The 13,593-nt window shown below is 35.9% G+C and overlaps 2 protein-coding genes across 5 annotated transcripts in view; one reads left to right on the top strand and one right to left on the bottom strand.

Annotated features, from left to right (window-relative positions):
• The first annotated feature begins 611 nt into the window (after positions 1-611).
• On the top strand, positions 612-9,063 carry LOC114136724 (solute carrier family 22 member 13-like). 2 transcript variants are annotated; one of them, XM_028004934.1, is made up of 10 exons: positions 612-1,879; positions 2,810-2,913; positions 3,946-4,094; positions 4,258-4,429; positions 4,524-4,644; positions 4,739-4,833; positions 4,911-5,125; positions 5,218-5,326; positions 6,090-6,284; positions 6,382-9,063. In XM_028004934.1, the coding sequence occupies exons 1-10, from the start codon at positions 1,484-1,486 to the stop codon at positions 6,443-6,445; spliced, it is 1,620 nt and encodes a 539-aa protein (XP_027860735.1). In that variant the 5' UTR covers positions 612-1,483; the 3' UTR covers positions 6,446-9,063. The 2 variants fall into 2 exon arrangements, with proteins under 2 accessions (XP_027860735.1, XP_027860736.1); XM_028004935.1 differs by having other exon boundaries at positions 1,799-1,879; positions 2,115-2,913.
• Positions 9,064-10,234: 1,171 nt separating this feature from the next.
• oxsr1b (oxidative stress responsive kinase 1b) overlaps positions 10,235-13,593 on the bottom strand; it is a 43,247-nt gene continuing 39,888 nt past the window's right edge. For all 3 annotated transcript variants that reach the window (XM_028004930.1, XM_028004931.1, XM_028004933.1), the window contains 5 exons: positions 13,100-13,155; positions 12,946-12,998; positions 12,671-12,739; positions 11,192-11,256; positions 10,235-10,886 (listed from right to left, as the gene is read on the bottom strand). In XM_028004930.1, the coding sequence (XP_027860731.1) occupies positions 10,812-10,886; positions 11,192-11,256; positions 12,671-12,739; positions 12,946-12,998; positions 13,100-13,155 (318 nt within the window). In that variant the 3' untranslated portion in view covers positions 10,235-10,811. The remainder of the gene's footprint in view (positions 10,887-11,191; positions 11,257-12,670; positions 12,740-12,945; positions 12,999-13,099; positions 13,156-13,593) is intronic.

Genomic DNA, 13,593 nt, shown 5'->3' on the forward strand with positions numbered 1-13,593 from the left:
TTAGGCAATAAAATGTTTGATTTTTTATTTTAAAATTAATTATTTGTTTATATGCCTCTCTTAATATATTTCTAATATTGCACAAAAAAGGCTTAAATGAAACATCCACAGAATGGGCCACTTTTTGTCCGATTAATCTTCAGAATAATCTATCAATAGATTAATCGATAACTAAAATAATCGTTACTTGCAGCCCTAATGTACTTTAGAATGATGTCAAAAATGATAAATTATAAAATGATAGTTCCATTTCCTGTACTAAATACATACTTCTCTGATACACAGATGATGCACATAGTGGGTGTCCTAAATAGATACTCCATTCTTGCACCTTATTATCAGTATGCATTGTCTAGTCACTGTTCAGAACATTAACTATATGGAAGGTAAAAGCATATATCCTGAGACAGATTGGACTTTAAGTAAATTATTCATAGAAGAGCTGAATGTTGGTCATTTGTGAAATTATTAATGGTAATAATAATAATGAATAGTGTCTTATGTGACTGATGGAAAGCTTGAGAGAAGGATTACTGCCGATCAAAGGAAGTTAGAAAGTTAGACCCAGACTAAGAAGTCTCGGTCTAACATTTTTTAATCTTCTGCCCACTTGTTTTTCCAAATGATCTGTCTTTTGAAACATGTTACATGTTCTTATCATTAGTGGTTACAGTAAATCATTTTCTCACAACTTTCAATCTGCTTGAAAGAATGACAACTATCGGTAGGACAATGAAGTGTCATTCCAGAGTTGTTGATGTTTTGTCAGGTCCATGATTTTCTACAGGGGTTTCTCCAGATCCAGCGAAGGGAGGGTGGGGGAGTGGATCCTTTTAAAGCTGTAACTGCTTTTAGTGTGTATCTTTACAACAGAAGTTTTTGCCTTCTTTTCAAGTTTAAACTTTTTAATACTTTCTCAGATCGCAAAAAAGTGAACTCTTCTCCTCTGGTATCAACTGCGTTTCAACACTCATGTGTTGATTCTGCTGTTTCTTTTGATCAGCTCTGTGCTGTTGCACCTGTGAGAGTAAGAACACATTTGGCTGGTGAAACTTGATTGACCTAATTTAAATATTGAGGGTGTTTTCTTCAACTTGAAACATTCACAATAGAATAAGTTGATTTGAAATTCTACACTAATATTTGGTTTGTATTTCATGCTAGCAGTTGGACTAGCGTGGTTACTACAGCTCTAAAGGTATTTTTACTCTTTCTTGCTATTTAGTTGGTTTAACCCCATTTTGTTTGAACTCTTCACTTGCATTGTTTACAGAAGAGTTATTTCTTTAACACTTGTGTTATCAATCATTCTAGCAGTTTAGCTGTGTTGCATTTTATTGTTCTTGGAACAATCATAAAGTAATAAGAACTGAGGACATACCATTACATTTTTGGCTTATCTTAGCTATGCTTGGCTAATTATTAAGTGTGCTTAATAGTGGCTTTAGTGTCTCTACTCCTCCTTCAGATCCTCAAACTGCTAATGGATGAGCCACAAGCCAAGATGAGCAGCTTTGGAGAGGTCCTGAAGGAGATAGGGGAGTTTGGTTTATTTCAGAAAAGCTTACTTATTGCGCTGTGCATACCCAGCATTTTCCCAGCTTTCGACGTGACAAGCCAGGTGTTTACTGGAATGAGTTTCCCACATCACTGTAACACTGACTGGATTTTGGAGAATGGACCAAACCTAACCAAAGAGAGGCAGAGAAATCTTACCATCCCCGTGGATGAGAACGGAAGATTTGAAAGCTGTAAAATGTTCATCCCTGTGAATCTGGATTTGGAAACGATCGAAAAGTATGGTCTTAACGGGACAACAGGATGCATCAGTGGCTGGGACTATGAGGTCCAACCTGGTGTTTCCAACATTGTGACAGAGGTAAAAAATAAAAATAATAATAATAATGTGCAGTTGAAGCCAGTTATTTAAATTCATAGTTTAAAAAGCCACAAAAGCTGTGTTTTTTTTCTTAACCAAAGCCAGAATAAAAATGGCCTTTATTAAATCAGCTGGGATTTTCTAAGAGATTAACTTATTTTGGTTTTGGAACTTGTTTTGTAAAATTAGTGCACCAACCTCTGGCAAAAGCTGAAAAAAAGATCATTATCTTCAGCAGGCGCCCAATGTAAGGCCTGAGGGTCATTTGTTGTCCATTGGGGGATTTTGTGTGGCTCCTTTCCAGTAAAAAGGAGCCACCCTTCCAGTGAAAACTTGACTCAACAGCACAGGCAGAAAGGAATATTTTTTTCTTTTTCGAAGGTGAGTAGAAAAACTATATCCCCATATTTGGATCAACAGATCTAAAAAAAACACCTTTCATGAATTTCTAAAGAGGTTCAGAAATCATGCACTTGAACCTTTTTAGTGCTTAGACAAAATGATTTTCAAATTTGTTTTATAATTTTTTTTTCTACAAAAATCAGACAATGAAATATGGCGTGTTTCATTTTCTTATATGCAGGTGTCTCGTGAGTATATTCAACCTGACAATTTTGGCTCGTGGGCCAAAAAGTTCGGACCCTACAAGTCCAAGTTTGCAGTCAAAAGCCCCCTCCTCATTGAAGAAAGGAGATACTTCAAAGAGCTAGATTGTAGTGCAGATACACGTAGGGAGGAGTCCTTAATTACTGAAGATATAGTCAGACAAAAATGCAAGTTAAAGGCAATAATTTTGTGGGTTTTATCATGGTTTATTCAAATATCTGCCGTCAACAGTATATCTGTGTTTCTCTTGCATACTTTGCAGATTGTTCATGTCTATCTTTATACTGTCTGTCCCTTCTCTGTAACGATTGCTCCTTTTTGCAGTTTAATCTGGTTTGTGACAAAAGTGGTTTAATTGAGGCATCACAGTCCATCTACATGGCTGGTGTTCTGGTCGGTTCGCTGATGTTTGGGGCAATTTCTGACAGGTATTACTTTTCCTTTAAACATCAGCAGATCTGTTGCCAGAGCAGGCTTCACAAATTTAAGATCATTCCAAATCCAAGCCAGATTATGTTGCATCCTTTAAAAATCTCAAACAGGGTTCTGAATTCCAGTGAGCGATTAATGAACACAAGCTAAAAATGGAAAGGTTGTTTCTAGAGAGTTGTCATCAGCAGACAATATCTTACCTGAGAGAAACAGGTCTCTGAACATCAGAACTAATCTCAGATTAGATAAGCGGAGCAAAGGTCTTAAATGGGTATCTAATAACACCATTGCAATTCATCCTGAAGACCACATCAAGTCCATGTCCATCAAAGCTCAGACACATTTGTTATTATTAAAGTCAGATTGCCAGCTGAAGAAAAAGAAGAAAAAAAAACTTAAATTTGTTTGACTTAAATTGAATACTTGTCTTTTAGACTGTGTCTCTGAACAGTTTCTTTAACAGTGTTAATTTCTGCATTTCAGAAATCACATGTAACATTAGCTTTACATGTTACCTCAGTTTTTTGAATTTGAAATTGTCAAGATTATGCCTTGATTCAGATGTGGACTTGGATCCGTATCAAATTACAGTTTGCCCATCTCTCAGTTCATTGTTTTCTGAACTGAGACTGCTTTTGATTCTAGTCTGCTCTGCATTTTCAAGATCTGAACGAAATTTGAAGAAGCAGTCTTCAATTTTTATGCTTCACAAATCTGCAACAAACTTCCAGAGCATCGTGTCACAGCCAAAATACATCGTTCCTTTAAGTCAAGGCTACCTTCGATTAATAAAAACTGGATCTTTTAAAGTAATATCTAGTCATAGCAATGTAATTTTTTTGTTTGTTAATTGAGTTATGTTTTTATTATGTAAAGAACCTTGAATTGCCATGTTGCTAAATGTGCTCTGCAGATAAACTTGAAGATGATACTGGCAAATAATAGATGTATTGCATTTTTCATATTAAAAAGTAGAGCACAACCTAGATAATTTAGAAAGTGTTAAAATCTACTATTCCTCTCTTTAGGTTTGGCAGAAGATTTGGGATCCTTCTTTCAGTTTTCATCCTGCTGTTGTTCAGCGTCAGCACAGCTTTCTCACCAAACATCTACGTTTACATGACTCTCAAATTTTTATGTGGAACTGGTGTTGTTATCATGAACACATTTGTGATGGGTAGGTTCATCGTTTTGTTTCTCCTTTATGTTCTGTGTCCTAATATTAGAAGCAGCAATATTGGCAAGTTTTTTTTTTTTTTTAAGTCTCAAACTTTTGAGACTTAAAAATGTAACATCAAGCCTATTTTACCAAATGTATTCACTTCTGATCCACTTTTCAGTGGTGGAATGGACAGATCCTTCAAAATCAGCTCTCTGCACGATGTCCATCATGAGTTTCTTTTCAGTAGGACAGATAATTTTGTCTGGGATTGCTTATTTGACAACAAACTGGAAGAACATGCAACTGGTGCTCTTTAGCCCTCTCGTCATTGTCCTGGTGACCATGTTATGGTGAGCAGATGGTATATTATTCTTAAAGAAACAGATTTTACACCATAAAATTCTATTCAAGGAAATTTAGGGTTCAAATTGTTTTTTTTCCCAGTTTTCTTCCAGAGTCGCCCCGATGGCTCGTGTCTCAGGGCAAGAAGGAGGAAGCTCTGAAGGAGCTCCAACGGGCCGCCAAAGCTAACAAGAGAAATGTGACAGCGGATCTGCTTGATAAGGTCTTTGTCCACAATTAATCTTTAACAAAACCAGATTTAGAAAGTCTTTGGGTTGATGTGAACAATTTCTACCAACTCTTTTCTAATTTTTTAGATCAATGTGGAGTGTTCTCCGAACAGAAAGAACATGGTGGACATTTTCCGAGTAGCCTACTTAAGAAAGAATACTGTAATCATGGCCTTTAACTGGTATGCACTATTTAAAAATGGCTCACATCTGTAATCGCTACCAAATAGACATGGAAACTAAATGTATCTGATTCCAGGTTTGCAGCAACTTTTCTGTTTTACGGACTGAGCCTAAATATCGGAAGTTTCGGCCTAAACATCTACCTCACGCAGCTCATCTTTGGCTTCATTGAAATTCCTGCCAACATGGCCGGCTTGACTCTGATTCAGCGCTTTGGGAGGAGAATATGTGAAGCAGGTTTCCTGATCTTTGGTGGGGTTTCTTGTTTGGTGGCCATTATTGTCCCAAAAGGTAGCTTTAAAGTCATGTCATAAATAGTACGTTGTTGCTATAAAGTGTAAAACAGTTTTGCACCTCTATGTTTTGTATCTTGTACCAATCAGATCTTCCAGCGATAGTGACTGTCATAGCAATGCTGGGAAAGTTTGCTGCTACAGCTGCCTGCAGCACGGCCCATGTCTATACAGCTGAATTGTACCCTACAGATTTAAGGTAACTTTCTTCTGCCTTTGCTCCACAATCTATAATAATCTCCTAAAGATTAGCTGCTATAAAAACCGTTAGAAAATACAGTCCACATTGAAATGGCCATTTGTATCTAGTCTAAGGTTGCTAGTAAAAGCATAGCATGGTCTAAAAATGTTACATAGGTAGAAGAAAAATAGCAATGTAACCAAACCTGCACATGAGAAGCCTTTTAAATACCTAAAGACATTGATTCAAAGTAGAAATTAGATCAGGACAGTGATGAAGCATATCTCTGTTTCTAATGCCATCATGTACACCAAGGAAGATGGAGATGCAAAACAATTAACCACAGTTGCAATTCAATAAAAGTTGGGTCCAAATTTTCACCATACTGCAAAGCATGGTGAAAGTTTGCAATAGGGAAAGCCAAGTATACAAAGGAGGACACTTTTTATGCTGTGTTATCTATGTCTTTGATAACATCAAAGACATGTTTACAGTCATAAATATTTAAACAGCTGTACTAGGGTGCTTTGACCTTGAAAGTCCATTTTGTTCTTAGAACTCAACCAATTAAAACAATAACTCATTCTAAAAACCAATAAAGCAAGAATGTCTTTAGTAGTTGTCTTAACTACCTAAATATTAGTAGAATTATTTTATGCAAATTTTCCAAAGAATAATTATTCGGAACATCTTTCAATATGTGGAACTTAATAATGCAGACTTGCAGTAGCTGTAAACGGCTTTGATTTGGTCCAATTGTTTTTTTGTTTTTGTTTTGTAGACATAGTGGTGTCGGCTTCAACGCCATGTGTGCTCGTGTGGCTGGCATACTCTCACCACTGGTCAGGCTCTTGGAGGTCTACCATTACAGTGTTCCCATGGTGGTGTACGGCATCATCCCAATGGCTGCTGGCGGTTTCTGCTTGCTGCTGCCCGAAACACTCAATGTTGAATTTCAGGAGGTCACAGTGATTGGGTAAGCTGAATACAACAACAAAAATTTCTATAAGTAATGCAATTGATACATTAAAGACTAACTTTATGGCATGTGCTCCTTTCCTGTTTTATTGCAGACATAGAATAAATGGACCACTGGAGGACCAACGTTGCACTGAAGACACTGTCAAGAGTTCATAAACTGTAATGTTTATCTTGGTTGTCTTATGCCAGCCTAACCATGCTTTAAGCTTTTCCACTGTCTACAGTTTATTTGCTTTTATGATTGTGTTTGTTCAATAAAGCTCTGTGAAGACCTCTGAGGTCTTCACAGAGCAGCTGGATTTATACTGGTGACTTTATTGCATTTGGTTGGATATTAATTTGTGAGTCTAAAATAGAAGGGGGCTAGATTAAAATGCCACCCTTTTCTGATTCGTTACAAAAATGCCTAAAAACCTTTTCTTCCATTAAGTAACTGTGGCCTACTTCCTAAAATCCCAATAAAAACTTGAATATTGTGAGAAAACATACAAAAGTCAAAGAGATACAAATACTTTTTCTAAGGACTGTCTTTAGATGCAGTTTAATGCTGTGTTCAAGTTGTACTCAGAATTGGGAAATTTCAACTTTCCAGGCAAAACAATTCAACTGGAAAGCCCTAAAAAAAATTTCCCGCTGGGAATTTGGGAGCAACACTGATTACCCCCAGTTATGACTCATAAGGTGGACTGCGCTCTCCAATATGGCCGTTCCTTGCATCAACAGGAGTAAGATGTGATGAATTCATATTTATTTTACAAGACACACAAGCGAGTCCATCTTAAATCAGTGTTACATGAAGTGCCTGCAACTCTAAACCGAACAAATTAAAAATGGTATTTGCTTATGCAAAGTAAAACTAAAAATGTTTTAAACAGGTACTGTAAACAATATTAATGGGCATCGCCATGTTGCAATCCCGACTTTTTATCTAGAACGCCGTTACCTCCGGTCTGCCATCAAACATAGCTCAGAGTTCCCACTTCCCAAGTAACTGCAATGCAGCACCAGTGGCAGTCTTAATAAATAATAAAAAAGACAAAAGTCTAAGATGCAGATGTACTAATTATTTTAATGAATAAAAATAAGATAAACATGCCTGAACTCCAAAATAATCAAAAAGAAATGGAAATACTGAACAAAAACAGTTATAAATCATATAACGACCTCAATTAGTCCTAGACAAACATTGTTTACTCTTTTATCTGTTCAGTTGCTACAGTTTTGTTAGACGGTGTGGAAAAGGGACAGAAGATCGAGAAAAGAACAAAGCCACAAGATCATCTCCACTTGAAGCCAGACTCAGTCTACACAAAGCACACACAAACACAATCTCATAAGGCTCGATCATAAACGTCCTGACCACCTTAGCAGGGCTCAGTCTGAGACCATCAGCAAGTGATGAAAGACACGATCACTGCTTTTTGTTCCCTCACCTGCGCAAGTTTCTTTCAGGAATTTTTATGTGAACTAGGACATATATCTAAACCAAAATCACCTCCTAAATCCCACCAAAAAATTAAAATAGAAAATAAAGATTAAAAAAATACACTTGGTCATTTGTGATTTAAGGCTTGCACATAGGTTTACATCTTCACAGGCAAAAACGTAAAGCTTTTCTCTTAGTTTTCTTTGATGGCATCCAAAAATGGCATCTGGAGAGTTGTGACAATACATCATTATCTAATTAAATAGATAAACCACACCACAGTCTATACTGTTTCATATGCAATACACAAGTTCCTCAGACTGGGTCAATAATGCTAAATTTGCAAGAAAATGGACTTTTCCAACTGTTTACAATTAAGTTTTTATTTATCAGCTGTAAGAAACAAAGATGAGAAAGCATGTGAGAGTGACTGTAAACGGCCCACAACTGGGGTCTAATGAACGGCGTTGACAATACTTTAAGATTTTGGAAACTCAAAGTGATTTAGAACTTATGTTCACAATTTTCAAGGACATTAACCTTTTCCGATAAGAAATTATGAACAGACATCATACTTGTCAAATTGTTGCCGACATCAAGGCCTTCAAAAGTATATGACCCCAAGCCAAGAACCAATCGCCACATTTGAGGAACCTACAATCATGTCGTGAGACAGAAACCCAAGGCAGAGTGAAACAGCATGAAAATAAAACCAAATGACATTATTTACATCCTCAGGTTTAAGTCAAGTACTTATTTTCAGCCCTGTTAAAATAAATGTTAAATTCAGAAACTAATACCAGACAGTGAGAAGAGTTCAGCTGCTGCACTTTCACTTCCAACTAAATAGAACAAAACAAAAAAAATGTCAAGAAGGCTTTTGGATTTTTTTTTTCTGGTGATAGTCTGAATTAACTGGAGTTCTTCAGAGCACAGTTTTAAATATCAGAAGAATAAATCAGCTCATTTAAATGCATAAAAGCCAAAACAGAAGAGCCATTGTAAATTTTTATTGCAGTACTGGGTTTTGTTCTTTATGGGGAACTGCAATGCATTATGTCCTGCTCTAAGACTGATGATAGATACTTTCATTTCAGTTGGTTGGAAAAGAGTGAGATTGCCCAGGTTGCCATTTGTGCAAGAACCATCACTAACTAAGCATAGTGTTTCTTTTTAAACAAACACTTGGATGTTAGTTGAGAATTTGCATTTATATTTATCCAGTGACCTTAATAATCAAATAATTAAGCAAAGTATCAAGAGTTCAAGATTCATGTAAACCATAAAGCCTTCAATTATTATACACAGTTTAAGTTAATCTGATGTATAAAGTCCATTGCTTAAAACAGTCACATGTGTTTGATATACGTTGTAGCAATGTATATATATATATATATATATATATATATATATATATAAACCATGCTTTGAACTTTCAAGAAATAAGTCCTCCTTATGGGCACACGTTTAGGACAAAAATATTTTATACGTTTAAATCCAGTTTTGTAACACTGTGACACAAAGTTCCTGAGAAATTAACATATTAAAACTGCGCGTTACCCATTTGCATGAGCCAGTTGAGCTGAAATTGCAAACAGAACCGGGTTGTTTTGCTGTATTTAAAATAAAACTGTGGAGGTAACTTTCTCAACTATAAATCTCTGTCATTTTCACATATAGTGTGAAAATGAGATGAACTGTATAAATAATTTCTGACGTACCATTTTTAAATGTAAATAGTAGCAGTTATACTGTATATATATTTTCAAAACTCTCGGGACATGGCTGCGTCATTTCTCATCAGAAACAAGTGTCTTGGTCTACTTAAAATAATTTCAAACCTAAATCTGCACATGAAGTCAGTTTCTCAACAGTATACCCGCTTTTAAATTTGCATGGGTGTTTTCAGAGTAGCAAAGCCATAATCATTGTATGTCGTTTTGGAAAGGGCTCCTAAGAAAAGATTTTGCATTTTAATTCTAGAGGAAGTAAGCATTGTAGAAAAGAAATGTCATTCATCATTTGCAACTTTTGAGGATCAATTTTGCATAAGTAAAAATTCTTGCAGTGAAATATTTGTTAATTTATTCCTTACACTGATAATAGGAATGCAGAAGCTAAGGTAGTTAGCTAGAGAGTGAAGCTAATAAAATATTTCCTTGTTCGCCATTTTGATTGATCACTTTTCAATCAGTTTGAAGAGTAACTGCTGCAGCAAAGCTTAAATTTGTATCTCAAACAGTTGATACAGATGGGATGTGAGTTTTAAACAAACATAATGCAAAAAAACTGTATACCAAAAAAAATATGGAACATTATTTCACATTGCTACAAAGCTAGAATTAATTACATGTTCAAATTATGCTAGGTCCAAATTTGTTCCCATATCACCTGCTTTCCAAAATGACACCATAATTTTATACTATGAAGAAGAGAGAGAGTTTAGGGCTAAGAATCACCAAAAGACAATGGTGCTATAATCAGTATTACAAATTAAAGACTGAAAAAATTAAATAAAATCATATTTTGGCATTACTTTATTTTCCATCTCATCAGCACTCATAAAAAAAAAAGAAAGGTAAAAAGTTTGGCATCAGCACTTGAAGCCACGTTTGTGCATTTCAAACGACACAATGCTCCACATGGGGGAAGAGGAGGCGTCTCCTAAACGTGCATTCAGTAGTTCTTATGATTATAAGGCATTGTTACACTTATCTGGATCATCGGGATTTGAGGGTGTTGGATCAGATTGTGCAAATGCATCACATATTAATGAGAGAATAACAAGATGAAGGAACCAGAATGTTAAATGAAAATATTTGTCTTGTAAATGCTCAAATCCTTCTACATATGCACTGTAAACTTTGAGCGATTCTCACACTGTACGTTCTGATACTACGGCTGACCACCTAATTCAACAAGGTGGTATTGTATAGTCCTATGGGTAGCAAAATGGCAAAATGGTACTATTTTCTTTGGCAGTAGTGGTTTCTTTACAGCCATGGAAAGAGGACAAAAAAATGCATTAAACTATTTTTTTTTGTTTTTAATTTTCACATTTTTTAGGCAAGTCACGGTTCCAGGTAGAACAACAGTTTAACTAATGCTGAGCTGAGCGAAGCCCATCAGCTTGATGTCATCTGGTATTTCAGATTCCTCCACCCCAGAAGCCTGTGAAGAGATCAAAATCAGTCAGGAAATATTCACTAAGTTGGATTATTTCAGTTTTAATAAGTACATGTGTATGCTCCTTGGAAGAAAAAACTTGGATGGAAGATTTGTAATATTCCCACTATGTTTCAAAATGTGTTGATGTGGTTTTAGCAGCAGCAAAGTTTATCACAAAGCAAGACGTTTAAACTACTATTCTTGAAAAATCTGGGAGGAAAAAATTCTCCTTGTTGGATGAATGAAGTATTGTTACTGTAATAATGCAGTTGATAATATTACCAACATGGGAAAAAGGCTTCACTCACCAGCTTGAATGTTACATTTTTATGGGCTTGAGGCTCATCGACTATCTTCTGCAAATTTGCAGCAACTGAAAGAGAAATTAAGTTTCAGTACGAAGAAACGAATACAATAATCTTGGAAGAGAATGTAGATGTAGACTGGCTTCACTGCCATTTTTGTATGCTGACTTTACACTGGAATTATTCTTTGCTTTTAAATGCAGTGTTGCTTAGCAGTATGACTTAAACCCTTACTTCTGAACTTCTTTTTGGACCTCCTTCTTTTGGATCTTTGTGTTAACATCTGAGGAGCTGCTGGGTAAAATACTTTTGAAGTTCTGTACAAATAATCAGTGCTAATATATAGATTTCGTAAACTCCAGAAACAAGCTGTTGAAGGGCCACAGGGCTGGTATAATTGGACAGCAATCAACACTCTTCACCATGGTATATTGCTTAATCAACTGAGCTACATCGGAGTTGACAAAAATCACATGCAGGGTATCTCAAGGCTCCATCTTGGTTTCCCTCTTGTTTAATATCCACATGCTCCCATTATTTCAGATTATAGGAAAGACAAGTTAGCAGAATTACCCAGATGATACACAGCTCAACATTACAGTATCACCATGCAACTTTGAACCCATCCAAGCATCGAGTATAGGCACAGAGTGAATAACTCATGGATTTGCCATAACTTTCTTCAGTTGAATAAAGACTAATACAATTTTTTTTAACAGAAGACTAATGTCCCAGCAAAATCTTAAATAACCTCATTCAGGAGTTTATGTTTAGTCAAATTGATTACCGCAACAGTGTCTTCATGGGTCTGAATCAGCTGTCTGATCAAGTCGATCAGACAGCTGATACAGAATGTTGCTGCTAGAATTCTCACTATAAATAAAAATAAAATGTGCAGCACATCACTCCTGTTCTAAAGTCCTTATATTGGCTTCTTGTAGCTCAGAGAATAGACTTTTATTAGCTTATAAATCACTGAAAGGTTTAGTACCAAAATACATTTAAGAACTGTTATCGTATCGGCCTCCCAGACCACTGATGTATTCGGGTTCAAGTCTACTTTCCATCCCCAGAATCAGAACCAACCATGGAGAAACAGCATTCAGGTTTCTACTCCACTAATCCGTAATAAACTTCTAAAAACTGATGAAACACTAAGTTCATTCAAATCAAAGCTAAAAACTCATTTGTTTAGTGTTGGCTTTGATTAATAACTAAAATATCATTAGTCTGTATTCAAATTTTTCTTCATTTTGCCACTACAATACTGTATAAAAAGCCTGGTTATGGTGGACTTGCATTACACATACAAAACAAAGCTATTCAGGGTTTGTTGGCAGATAGCTCTATCTGCAGAAGGCTTAGTGACAACATACAAAAGAACCTTGTTTAAAGCAGGTCAAAAGCAAATTTTTAATCTTTAAACAAATATGCTAAGAACTTAAAATGATAACCAAAGACAGAAAATTTTGCTGAACTCACCTATTACTAAGTCCCTCCCGTCCACCAGACCGGCTGACACCAGCTCTTGGGACACTCCATCTGCTGTGTCTGAAAAAATCCATAACATTAGGCAACTCCCACACAGCTTAGCGTGAGGGCATCGATGCAGCACAGAGAGGAACATCTTGTGACACTCATAGGAGGGGGGTCAACAAGGACATGACTAAAGAAAGAGACTTCCACAATATAAAAGAAACACAATCAGACAGGAGTCTAGCTTCTCTGAGTCGTTTTCAAAAATAAACTACACTTACCTCTTCCTGGCATAAATTCAAAGCGGATGTCATTCAGCTCCTTCTTTGAATTTCTGATGAGAAACAAATGATAAAAAATTAGGTGGCAAAAAAACATTATTCACAAGATGTTAGATACCAATATATGCCCCTAGAATGAGTTTTAAAGATGTACCTTAACCTTAATACCAAACTAATGGGAGTGTTAATATCTCCTGAGGCAGCCGGGATCTGTTGAAACAAATTTAACAAATTAATTTGAGTAAAACTAAGCCAGTAGATGGAAACCCATCTAATTCACTTCTTTTTTTTCGGTGACATTTTAAAAGTTTCCTCAAAATTCTCATGACAAATAGATGGAAGCATAGCTACAGATTCAATAAGGAGGACTGGACCAAAATTCCAACTTCTGGAAGGATATCTACATGCATGTGGATATCCACATGCTTGCTCCAAGTCAAACTGTTTGAAAACAGTGCTACTTGGTAAGAAGTAAAGGTAAACTCATAAATTCGAAGAAAGTAGTAAAAGTAAAAAAAAAAAATGAAAACGACTCATTTAAAATTAACTTGTAATGCTCAAAAGAAATTCTGATTTATTGTCAGTGAGAATAAAACATATTTTTTGTCTCCTCCACGTATGTAAATGTCTTGTTCCAATTGTACTCAA

This window comes from Xiphophorus couchianus, chromosome 21, assembly GCF_001444195.1.
Source record: "Xiphophorus couchianus chromosome 21, X_couchianus-1.0, whole genome shotgun sequence".
Classification (NCBI taxonomy): domain Eukaryota; kingdom Metazoa; phylum Chordata; class Actinopteri; order Cyprinodontiformes; family Poeciliidae; genus Xiphophorus; species Xiphophorus couchianus.